Here is a 12975-nt window from a genome sequence, read left to right as displayed (position 1 = left end):
ACCCTGGGTAAAGGATCAATTTATGCTTCTAGTGGGGGGAAAAAAAACCCTAGAGGGGGCTCATCCCTTAAGCAGCAGGCAGACAGAAGGCAGCAGCTGGGGGAATGGGGGTAACGCTGCGCCCAGTGCTGCCCCTCGTGCTGCAGACAAGCCCAGCAAAGGAGATGGGTCAGGGGACATTACTGGAAGGGGGAAGGCATAAGGCATGGGGACGTGAGAGGCAGTTTTGTTTTCCTCAGTCCGTAATTGTACAAACGAGGGAACAGGCACGCATTCAGCACATGATCCCTGGTTTGAAAAAAAGAAATCTGTAGCAGATAAGTTATAGAGGCAGAACATTCAGAATCAGGTTTGGCAAATGTCCCTAAACCTATGCCTGTGCAGGCAAGTGCAAAAGAAATAAATGTTCTCATAAGCTAATATATTAACAAGGGAGCCAAGAAGAAATTGTGTTTCTTAACAAAATACAAAAAAATCCTTATAAAACCTCTTAATTGTACTTGCTTTTGCACTCGGAAAAGCTGTAGAAATGGCTGTGCCTGCAGAGGGAGCATTCTAACTAGGAGAGAGGTGCAAGTATGAATCACACAAATTGCAGATGACACTTGAGTTGTGGTAGATGAAAAGAAACATAACTAACTGATTAAAAAGGAAGGAAAAAAAGTCCAGAATGTTCTACTGACTTCCTTTACTTTCCAGGAGGAATGTGTTCAGTCATTATAACGATTGCCCAAGGTTCAATCTCTAGCAAGAGATCACTCCAATCTGTGTTTTTCATATGTTTATGATACTCTCAAGCTAAGTCCCGACATTGTGTTATTTATGTAAATATAATAGGGCCCAAACTATGCTCAAGTTTGATGGATTTGGAGAAGTGGGAACTCTGAATCCAAAGGCTAAGCCTTAGACTGAGCTTATAATGCTTTCCTTCTTGCCGTAATATTTGGCTTCTGAATTTCTCTTCAATTCTTCTTTCTTCCAAAGTGCTGGAGAGTGGCCAGTTTGAGTCAGGACACAGGCTTGGTACATGGATGCTCTTAGCTTTAAATTAATGTGTCAAACTGATTGGGTTAAACAGATTGCCATGTTCAGTCAGGAGGAAATTTCTTCCTCAGATTTGATCAGAGAGGGGAGTTGTTGTTTTCATCTAGTCTGGTTTGGAAAAAGGAACTAAAGAGAGCGCTACTCTCTTTAGTGGTGGTGTTCTTCTTCAGATGACCTGAGGCATTTACATTACACCTTCCCTGCTAATGCAAAGAGCCAAGATATTGGCAAAGCCCTTGAATGTTCTGTCTTTTTTTTTATTTTCCAAATTCTAGCTATAAACTCTTAAAGATTACAATCTTAAGTACTTAAAGATTGTAGCTCTTAAGTCTGGTACATGGTGCTGGAAAATGTTCCTCTGCAGTGGGATGAATGGTTAATATTCCTGATCTTTGAAAACATGCCTGGTTTCTCAATTTCTCCTGCAATGCATTTTCTTACACTTAGCTTGAGATTGTCATATTTCTAGGAAATACTGAGTCTAGGCAAATGTAGTCATCTTCCTACCTATATGATCTATTATCAAAGGGGCAATTATTGGTCCCCAATGTCCCCACAAACCATAATACAACCTTAAGCTATTTGTAGGAGAACTCTCCACGAGCAGAAGTTGCGCAGAGCAGCCAAAGCTTTCCCTGTCCAAGCCTCCCTCTGAAACCTGCCAGAGGTGCCAGAGCCATGCGGTGGATACACAGATAAGATTCACATTATAAGGCGTTTTTTTGAGGAGATCCTGGGCTGCTGTGGCCTGTGAAACAGCCTATAAATTGCTGTGATGGAAGATGAATGGGAGGTTACCAAACAAGTAAATGATTCCTTATGGTCCAGTATCCAACAGACCAACAACCTGCTCTTAGACCAGCCCTGTCCAAAAAGAGTGTAAGGGTGACTTGAAGTCATCTGCCTCTTCCTCCCATGGGTAATACATTCTTACACAGGGTCGTTGCAGGTGAAGGATCGAATTTTAGCCTCACATGCTTAGTTAATACCAGATGTCTCACTGAAAAGCTCTTTTGTAGAGTTTTATAGTAATCCTCAAAGTTTCTGTATTTCTTGGCTTAGAGAAAAAGACTTTTATTTTGCTTTATGAGTTGCGAAGTGGGGCAGTTCTTTTTTCTAAGGTGTGACACTAAATTGTCCTTGAGGGAATTCATTTCAAGAAGGATTAGTACTCTTCTTTGATGAGGTCTAATTTATTTCCTGTATTGCACTTGTAGACAAGCTTGTCACCATCAGCAAAACACTGAACCAGAAAAACATCACTGGAATGAGAAATAAAGAGCTGAGTCAAGAGAGTGTAATGTATGGGATTCCGATGTCTATTCCATACTATTTGTTCAAGAAAATTCATTAAATGACCTAATGGTCACCTAAAAAATAAATCATGGCTTCCAAATATATACACCTCATTTACAGTGAAGCACGTATATTTGATACTGAAACATACAACAGACACTTCAATAGTCTCTTTTGTGAGAGCTAGCGGATATAACAGTATTTGTGAGAAGAACATATTAAAAAAAAAGACATCGCATCTCTACTTTCCACATATTAGTTCAAACAGACAGGGTCTAAGCTGCAAAAGTTATTTATATTGCAACTGGATCCAGCCCAAATGTTCATGCACTAGGGACTACGCTGGGGATTTTAATAATCCTTCTGCTATCCAGTTACTGAAAATGAAGCTTGCTTTATTTCTAGCGCTGGGCTCTTGCACTTGAACGTCTGTAACCCACCTCCTAGCTGGCAACAGTGCTTTTAAATCATTTTTTTATTATATTCTGACATTATGTGCTTCTGTTTTAATGCTACAGAAAATAGGGTGCTGCCAGGATTGAATGCATCCCACATGTTCCAATTCTGTTTTCATGTGAATTTGACCTCTGATACATAAAATTCCTATCTCGCAGTCTGCACATATGTGAGCCATTTCTGAAAGTGGGGAGAACAGAGCTCTGATTCAGCTGAGTGGAACATTCCTATATAATGATACTCAAAGGAATTTCAAATTAAGTAGTGTGTAAATTTATGAGTCTCTTTTATCAAATAAATGTTCTCTTTTATACACAGAGATTGTTGCTGTTCTTATATTCATTTTTTTTATGTGGAAGGGATGAGAGGTAGCCAGTGCGCTTACATTTTATTTGAAAACATAGACAACTGTCCATTTTATGAACTAAGTTCTGGGGGAATTCTTGCAATTCAAGTGAATTGTTTTTCCTCATGGCACCTTTGCTACCAGGAAGTTATGTAGAGACAAAGGTTTCAAAACTTTGTATAAGCAAACAGGAATTAAAAATCAGGGAGGGAAAAGAGATGTTCACAAACTTTGTTTCTTTTTTTCCAGTGTACTCTACCCCCTGTCTAGTGTGGATGCAAAGAACTAAATCACGGACGTGACTATCAATTGGGATAATGAATGCTTTGGTGCAGCAGGCACCCACTGCAAAACCTACAGCTGCTCACCGTTTATAGAAGCAATATGCATTTTCCCCCACAGGATTAACGCATGAATCTAGGTACATCATAAAAAAAGAAACTTTACCTATTTTAAAGTAAAAAATAGAAATTACATTTTTATCAGGTGTTTTTAACTCTTGATTTTTTTAATTTTCTGACAGATACTGTTAGATAAGCACTAGTCTGAGCAGCCAGATTTGATGGGCAATATCACACTGCAACACAGTCAAACCTCAAGATTCACGCAAAACTTGCCATACAGAATTTGTTGTGAGCATGATTCGCCCTAATTGCATTATGTTAATTGCAAAGACAGCTACTCTACAGGGTTCTTTGTAATATGACTGCTCCTAGAACAAGATGCCACTTCTCCATAAGTGATACGGTGCATTCTGAATCTACCCCATGACTGGTTATTATGAGTAGAAACCTCTGCTTGATAGGCAGCTTCTAATTCTGTGTGTCCATCAACGAACAGTGCTACAGACACAATAGCGGTGAACTTGCAGCCCAATGTTTACCCTGTATGCAATGTGAGGAGACCTGCCTGGTCTGCTCCTGTGGACTGATCGCTCGCTGGGGGCAGAAGTACATGAAGAGCCCTTCCAGATCAGACCATCTAGTTTAGCTTCATCTGAAGGAAATCCATTTCCTGGGTTGTGGGACCGCTCAGACCTCTTTTTGGTCCAGAACCCAAAGCACAGTAAATGGGTCCACTGGGAGATTCACTTCAACGCTTTCCGATCCAGCCTGAAACACCCACGCAGATCGCCCGAGAAGACTCTGAGTGTGTATGTGAACCAGACTGTTTGCACATGTGAGGTCTCGCTCCTTAGGCTGTATCACATCCAGCTCCCAAAAGCACGGGAGGCCCTCTTCTATTAACCTGAAAACACACCTTCCTTTGCATCCATGTTTTTCCATAATTTGGTTCTTAGAACCAAGCCACCTAATTCTGACAATTTTTGTGACAATGGAGGTGACTTGATGGAAATGAGGAAGATGCTTTTAATTTACATGACAACCCTGATCTGATCTGAAATTGTCAGAAAAGACATGAGAATAGTGATAAGTTTTGATCAGTTTACCTTTGCCTAATCTTTTGCTGACCTCTTTATAGATAACGAGGTAGGATAAGAGTTTCTAGTATTAGATATTCCATTATACTATTTCCTGTTGTAATTAAATACTATTAAAATACAAGAGCCTCACCTCTTGGTCACAGCTATTTCACTTTTGCTCAGTCAAATTCAGGTTGAAGGCCAAATTTACTATTAATTGGTAATGTTCAACAGGTCATATTCCTCCACAAAAAGATACTACCAATAAGCCTCTTTTATTAGTACCCACAGATCTGGAGGGATGGTAATACTTCTTACGCTGTTCATGGGGGGAGAAGAGACTGACAAGTAAGGATCTGATGTCTTTATAAAGGAATATGAACAAACCACTTCAATCGGCAATGATTTACATCACTTAGAACTGAAAGTGAAAACTGTAAGTACTATAATAGCTAGTCTATGATTTAATTAAATATTAATAAAATATATATGTTATTCTATCACAATACTTATAGTGGTTTAAGAATAACTGTGATAAAAAGACTAGATTCCATGTTCTCCACTGCAAAAACTGGGTACATTTTCTTTTACTTTACAGCTTTTACCTCCTCCCCTCTAATGCATTTTATGATTCCATCATTCATTATCTGCGTTGGAACTTTCCTAATAATTATACAGCCAAAGAATTGCTTGTCCCAGCAATCACAAGAATTACATGTCTTACAAGAACAAAAGGGACTTGTGACCCACTTTTTTGATCTCTCATGTAAGCCAGGCACTATGGTTTTCCTAAATGCACTTCTGTATATCTTGTATATTGATACTTTTCAGAAGCACAACCACAAATGTTGATTTTAAAAATCCAGTTGTGAGAAATTTCACTGCAATTATTCTCCTATATTCCCACTGAAATTCTGATTTATAATTCTGGGGTTTGTAATCTTTCAACCATGGCATCACAGTGAGAAATTATTTTATTTGATTACGTGACATGATCTTCCAACTCCTTTTCTTTGGGAAACACTACTTTCCAGAATTAAGCATTTAGGAAGCAAGATGGAATTCCATACCCATGTGGGTATGCCTTTAAGAGGTTATTGTTGTTGTTTATTTTAAATGGGAATTCTCATGTTCTGGGAACTGAAGTTGAAAGTTCCTTCTGTTTGGGGAAAAAACTTGTTTGGGCGATATTTATTTTGCTTTCTCCTGCAACAGGCTGCCTGTTTTCTATTTCACATATGTAAGGAGGAAATCATTAATAAAACTGCTCTGTGGGATATTTTAAAGCAATTGCTTTTATGATTTTAGTCTTAAGTCTCTTTTTTCCAACTTTTTATGACATAGTAGTTACAATGCGACTTTTTAGGTGAATTACATACTGCTTAGAACACTTCAGCTATTCTGTGTTTTATGAAAAAAATCTTGTGTTTCAGTGTTGTATTTCTAGTCCCTTTATCAGTTTTGGCTTGTTTTTTTTTCTTTTCTGACAAGTTTTGCCTCTAAATGAATATTAATTTTAGATGAAGGTTTATAGTCTTCTCTTAGGAATCCATTTCTAGGAACTTTAAAAATACCCCACTAGTTCCACATAACCAACATTTCCCTGACTTATTTGGGGCCTCATCCCTTGCACTTCTGTAAGAGAAAGCAAGCGCCTAATTATTAGGCAATACTCTGCCTATGTTTGATTCTGACTTCCACACGGCAACTCTAGCATCTAGAAAGATCTTTGGATGTACAGAAAACCTGCAGATTTGCATCAAATCTGGGGGTAGAGCAAGAACTGTTTTGTATCTATCATGGCAGAAAAGTCTATCGCAAGCTTTTCTTCTAACTGAAATGGAAAGCAGGAGATGACATCACAGCATTTTGTTATACATATGCCATTCTAATCTAATGCATTTTTCAGAAGATGTTTGGCTACCTTGTCTACTAGTCAGATGCATGTACTACCATTGTGCAAGTACCTTTGGTCCAGCATCTCCCACGCCTTTTGGGCCTGCTGGTCCTGGGGGGCCTGCTGGTCCTGGAGGTCCCTGGTACGGCAGAGGAATAAAGCATGTCAGTAGTTGTCCTAGAGGAAGAGTACTCGTGTTCTTCAACAAAGAAGAGAACTTCAGCAACAGTTACTAATCTCTTTGGTTTTGCTGTATTTTGTCAAATTCTTCACGTTTCTGATGTGTACTGAGCAACAGTCATCCTCAGTCCCTGGTGGAAACCTGAAAAGACTACCAGAGTGGTGGAAAAGTCATCCAGCTCTTGACTTAAGAACAACCAAGTTGTTCTCAGCTCAGAGAAACCAGTGAGAAAGCAGACACTGCTCCATGATTCATACGCTGCAGACATTACACAACTTGTATACCAGAGCTAACCCATCTAAATCTGGGGGGTTGGGTAACCCTAACATACTTTGGCGTATTTGTGTTTGATAGTCTGTTCTCTTGAACTCCCCGCTCAATCCGTCACAGCCCCTTCAAGTTGCTCTTCACACTGTTGGAGGCATTCCCAGCCTCCCCTTCAGCACTCGTAGGGCAGATGTCTTTGCCTCATCATGCTACAGAGACTTAGCTACATAAATCTTGTTCATGTCTGCCAGTGGTTTAAGAAGTTGGTCTTTCCAGATCATGGGGCATGGAAAAGTGGACCGAGAAGCGGAAAGATGCATGCTACAGCACAACAGAAGCTTCATACATTTCAAGGATGTATACTCATGTGGTAGGGAGAAACAACCAGCTTTTACTGAAGCCTGAGACTGAGTTGCAGAGAAGCATGACTCTTTTGGCAGTTGCAGATGGGAATCCTAGAATAGACATGATTTCAGGAATACTACTGCAGAGCAAAGCTCTTTTTTTTGTTGTCTAATCACTAATAGAAACACAGGAAGCGCACACACGTAACTTTGTCATCCTGTGACTGGGCAGACTACAACCAGCATTTGTATAGTTTTATCAGTCAATGGTTACCAAACCAGGCTTCTCTTGAATTCTTTGATTAATTAGAAATGAAGAGTTTTCAGCTTCTCACTGACCTCTTTGATTCTGTATCTACAAATACTTCTTTTTCATATAGTTTAAACACATATCAACTCGTAAAGCTTAAAACTTCCGTTCCTATGAGGCATTTTAAGGCCTACTAAAAGTTCATCAGTCATCTATTTGCATTAATGACTTCTTTATGATTGTCTTTGCATTTGCTTTTCATTTTCGTTTTGGATGACAATAGGGTTTTTTCATTTATTTGCATGTCCCCTGTTTAATGGGTCTGGGTCTGTTACTGGCAGTCCTTGACCCTCCAAGGAGTCCCGAGCTGGTTTAGTGTCCCTATGTGCTGTGAAATGTGTCACGTACATGGCATTACACCAGGAATTTTGAGTGAATGCCCTCTGAACCAATTCTGATCCCAAAGGATCTTCCCAGGTTCAGTGTGAATGACAGGAAATTGGAGCTGAGCCATGACTTATTTGGAAGCACTCAGGTCCCACTTCAGTGTATTTGGGAGTGTCTCTGTGATTGTAGTTTGAAATAAAGCTGGATTAGACATAAAGAAAACAGTGCTAATGGAAGTTTGACATGTGGTGTTTGAAGGATGGCAACAGTATTTTCACTTTCTAGTGAAAGGTTGGTCAAACATGTCTGTGTGGCTTTGGATGACTGAAATTTAGGTTGATATGCCCTTGTAATGGAATGTGCCAGCTGAAATACTCAGGCATTAACCCCCTCTGGAGCTAATCATCAGAAAAGCAAGGCAGGGGAAGGAATCTTCAAAAAACCAAGGAATTGAAGGCTGCAAGATTTGTCCAAGATGATGTTATTGGAGATCTTGAACAAAGAACAGTAAAGGAAAGGGAGGGAGGGAAGGAAAAGAATTCAAAGCAGTGATAACATTAAACATGTATGAGCAGCCATGAATATTTTTATGGATTTACACAGTATCCCTTTCATGACGCTGATAAGAGAACAGTTTAGATATGGTTCCAACTGCCTGTAGAACTGGCACTGTATCTAGGACAGGAAAATATACATGAAATATTTAAATTAGCTAAAGGATGAAAGAGGAGACTAATTGCACTTAGTTGAGTAATGAAATATTGAGTTATCGTACAGTAATTCTTTTTTTTTTTTTTGTAGAACACAAAGTACAGAATTAGACTTGTACTTACAGCTTCACCTTTGTGGCCATCGCCTTTTTCTCCACGGGGTCCAGGTAGTCCAGGTGGTCCCCGGTTACCCTAAATACAAAATAGTAATTCAGGCATTGTGTCAGCAACTGGATCATCATAACAGGTGATAGGACAAGAGGAAATGGCCTCAAGTTGTGCTAGGGAAGGTTTAGACTGGATATTAGGAAAAAAATTTTACACTGAAAGGGTTATTAAGCATTGGAACAGGTTGCCCAGGGAAGTGGTTGAGGCACCATTCCTGGAGGTATTTAAAAGACAGGTAGACACAGTGCTTAGAGATATGGTTTAGTGATGGGTTTTGTCAGAGTTAGGTTGATGGTTGGAACAGATGATCTGAAAGGTCCCTTCCAACCTAGGCGATTCTATGATCATGATATAGCAAATATTAACAAATATGTAAGGAAACTATTAAGGTCTTTTTCTGAATATAGAATAGCAGTTACCTGCTGTTGCAATTTGTTTGCAAAGCTCAGAATTTTTTGTGCTTTTTTATTGTCGCTTCAGTTGATCCAGTTAAGATTTCAGAAGAATAGGAGTTCTCGTTAGGAAATTATTAATTTCTAGATTTGTAGTTGCAGAGAGAAGTCTTCAGAACATTGGCTTTATCTTCAGCCAATACAAAGTTAAATTTATTTTTAAAAATTAAACTTTTATGACTTTGGGGGTAAGTCCTGACATTTGAACAATGAATTCAGCAATACTGAAACATAACATGTCAGCCTTAAGTTATCATATGTTGCACACTTTGCACTTTCAGGTAATCACTGCAAAACTGCATTCTACAAGGGAAAGAAGCAAAAGAAAGAAATAAAACCAGTTATAAGAAATATATAATTTCTCTTAGTTTAGCCCGAAATGCTCTGTATCAGGAGACAATCACTCCTTCTGTTGACTCTTCCACTGACTCCCACTAAAGATTTGTGCTTTTGCAAAGCCTCAATGCTTCCTTTGACGACCAGAAGAGAAGCAAGTAGCAATCTTTTCCTCTTCCCTCATTCCAGTGATTGTTTTCCTGACATTTAATGAGGAAATTAACTGAGCTTGCAATAGACTGTTCTTCACAGAACCAAGAAAGGAAACATATTACTTTGAAGTATCCCTCAAGATACTGTCAGTCTGTACTGTAGATGTTCAAATGACAGCGCTGCCAATCAGAAATCCTCATTGATACCTGTAGGTCACACATCCACCCCACTCCTAAGCATGGTATGTATATGGCAATGCAGGGAGAAGTGCACACCCTTCACTCATTCCCACAGAACTACGAAATGTAATGGACTCTCCTGCAGAGTGTCGGAGGATCAGTTGTTAATATACACACAGATAACTTATCATCTTGAAAATAATTACATACAAATAGTAAATATCTCCCTGTCTATTCCAGTAAAAATAAATATCTAGAAAAAAGAAAGTACAAATGACTGAAAACTGCTGTTTCAACAGTGCATTGTGCCTGGAAATTTCTGCAATAACATAATGCTTCAAGAAACCACGAATGGAATCCTGATAGCAGCTCAGATCTCAGCGGCAGGTCTGTCTGAATAGTATCCATGGCTGGAGAAAAAAAATAACTCATATTCTAGTTAGACATCCAACAAAAACAGACTTCAGGTCCAAATTTCCTGTCCCATACCACAGACACAAGTAATCAGATCTTCTTAATCAATTTAGCTTTGTCAAGGTGAAGTGAAAGAGTTGTTTTGGCTCTCCTAAAGATATATATCACAACTTTGGGTTAGGAGGTAAGTGAATGAAGAAAGGCAAGGTAGACTCAATGTTCTGGTTAAGATGTAATCCTGAAACCACTTTAAGATGGAATTTGGGATAGGGATACAAAGAAAATGGTACATGGTAGGTCACTCCTGTATGAATCTCTCCTATTCTCCAGTCCAAAGGGACAGTTTCACTGGAAGACTTTAAACACAACCTGACCACCAGATTCAAACTGCATCAGCCCTGGAAGATGTTTCTTCATGTCTCCTAATTTTCAAATGATGAAATTCTGATCCAGTTCTGTGAAAATTTAATCAACGAGTGTGCTTCTAGTTCATAAATAGCTTTAAAATGGAAATTCAATTCTACCTCTTCCTCATTCTTAATATACATAGTTCTTAAATTGTGCATAAAATGAGAAATGTTTTAGAAATGTTTAATAACATTTTTTTTAACAAGAAAGGAAACCATGGATCATGACTTCATCTCTATTTTTACTTCTTTTAATTCCACTACAGTAAAAAATGGCCAAACAGATGTTTTCATTTAATCTTTGCAGACCTTTGTAAATACCAAATACATGTTAGCACATTCTCTTCTGTAAGAATTGGGATTTTGTCAAGTGGCTGATTTCACCATTAGTAACATTGCTACAAACCTACTAAAGTCAAATCTACAGCCAAATCTGCTATAAGAAACAATTCTCTAGTCCAGATTATTTAATTTCAATTTTTTTAATAGCTGCATCAAAAATACACAAGAGATGGCTCAGGAGCAATTGTGTGATTACTGCTTCACACAGTTTTGTGGGGCCTGGAAAAGACCATCACAGTGACTCACTCTAAGTCACTGCACTGGCAATAAGGCAAGTGCCATTGATGTAACAGATGGCATGCGAATTAATTCCACTTCTTTGCCAACCTTTCTGGGGCAAGTTTTAAAGTAATTTTCTGAAGCAGTAATACAGAGATAGTTGCTTCTACAGTCTTTCAAAGAAAAAAAACACAAACCAAACCAGAATATAAACGTAAATCTTGTGTCCATGGTCATTGTTAAGAAAAAAAACCAACTACCATAATCAAAACCTAAATGATAAAGTATATAAATGGACAATTAACTAATATTCATCACTTCTTTTTATATGAAAAACAGAGTGAAGTAGCATTCTAGATTATAGACAAATAAATTTAGAGGTTTTCAAAATTAAAAAATACAAGATACTGAATGCACGTGGATCAATGTGCTATCCAGCATTCTCTGGTAGGTGTACTGGTAGAAGTCTGTCAAGCCATGAGTAAAGCATTATTGGTATTCCTAGGATTGTATTACAGAAAAGTTATTGCGTTACGTTACTTTATTTTGAACTGCATTGTGTTACGTACACGGAAACTAACTGGTGCCTGAATTTGAGTCTATCAACTATATTACCAAGAAGGGAAACAGTGGAATTGAGTGGAACATTTTATGTGTAGACATGGTAAATGTGGAAGAAAACGAGGTTCACTAAGAAGGTTCCTGATTTCAGTCTGGAAAGGAGATCACAAGAATGGTACCTGAAGGAAGTCTTCCTGAACTGTTCCCTTATCACAAGTGCCAGAAGGCTTATAGAAAGTTTCAATCCAGATCATGACTGATAGAAGTACAATATGAGATCATAAAATGTGTCAGAGGGGAAGAGGTGATAGCTGCAAAATAAAAGGAAATATATCCAGTTTTTGCAGTAGAGGACACAGGATATGTTCTAGGGACTGCACTTTTCAGTTTGTTCTCAAATAATGTAGAAAGGTGAGTGGCATTGTTTTCTAATGACACCACATTATTCTGATTAGTTAAACGAAAGGCAATTCCAAGGAGCTGAGGAAAAACCCTACTTAAAAATTTGAGTAATTTGTTGATAAAATATCAAACAAAATTCCATGCTGATAACTGTAACGCATTATGCAAGGAGGAAAAGCACTCATAACTTTAGGTACCTAACAATGATCCTGAACTACTATTACCACTTAAGAAACAAGAGAGACAGAACCATTCTTTGAAAAGGTCACTTCACTGTTCAGCAGTGATAAAAAACCACAAATTTCATCCTTTGCAAATTAATATATATCCTTTTCTTCTAACTTCTTTCCCACTGACAAAAGGATGGTCCTTGGTCTCACCTTATTCTTCGAGCAGCCTTACGTGAACTCGTGTACTACAGAGAATTTTTCAGTCTCTCACTTTTTCAAAGACTGGAATCTCTGTGTTACCACTGAATCCTCAGTTTTATCTCTGGTCTTTTATTTGTGTGTTGATCTTGCCAGATTGAGCCACTGAAGGCTCGAAGAGTGAGCACAGCAATCCTGCTACAGACTACTGTACTCCGTTCTCGGTGTCAAAGTTAAAAAAGTACAGGATATAACCAAGTAAATCCTATTCTGTAACCTATATGCAAATAAGTACTTCCAAAAGATCTATTTTTGAAGTTCTTTATTTTGGGTCTTACTTATGTTTTTGAATGTGCAAGGTTGGTAATACTGA

At 38.4% G+C, this 12975-nt stretch overlaps 1 protein-coding gene across 1 annotated transcript in view; it reads right to left on the bottom strand.

Moving 5' to 3' along the window:
* Nucleotides 1-12975, bottom strand: part of COL28A1 (collagen type XXVIII alpha 1 chain) — a 70828-nt gene that overhangs the window by 18674 nt on the left and 39179 nt on the right. The window contains exons 25-26 of the mRNA XM_054192968.1: nt 8725-8793; nt 6533-6601 (exon numbers count right to left, since the gene is read on the bottom strand). Coding sequence (XP_054048943.1) covers nt 6533-6601; nt 8725-8793 — 138 coding nt within the window. The remainder of the gene's footprint in view (nt 1-6532; nt 6602-8724; nt 8794-12975) is intronic.

This window comes from Rissa tridactyla, chromosome 2 (genome assembly GCF_028500815.1).
Source record: "Rissa tridactyla isolate bRisTri1 chromosome 2, bRisTri1.patW.cur.20221130, whole genome shotgun sequence".
Lineage (NCBI taxonomy): Eukaryota > Metazoa > Chordata > Aves > Charadriiformes > Laridae > Rissa > Rissa tridactyla.
This window is presented reverse-complemented; position numbering and strand designations above follow the sequence as displayed.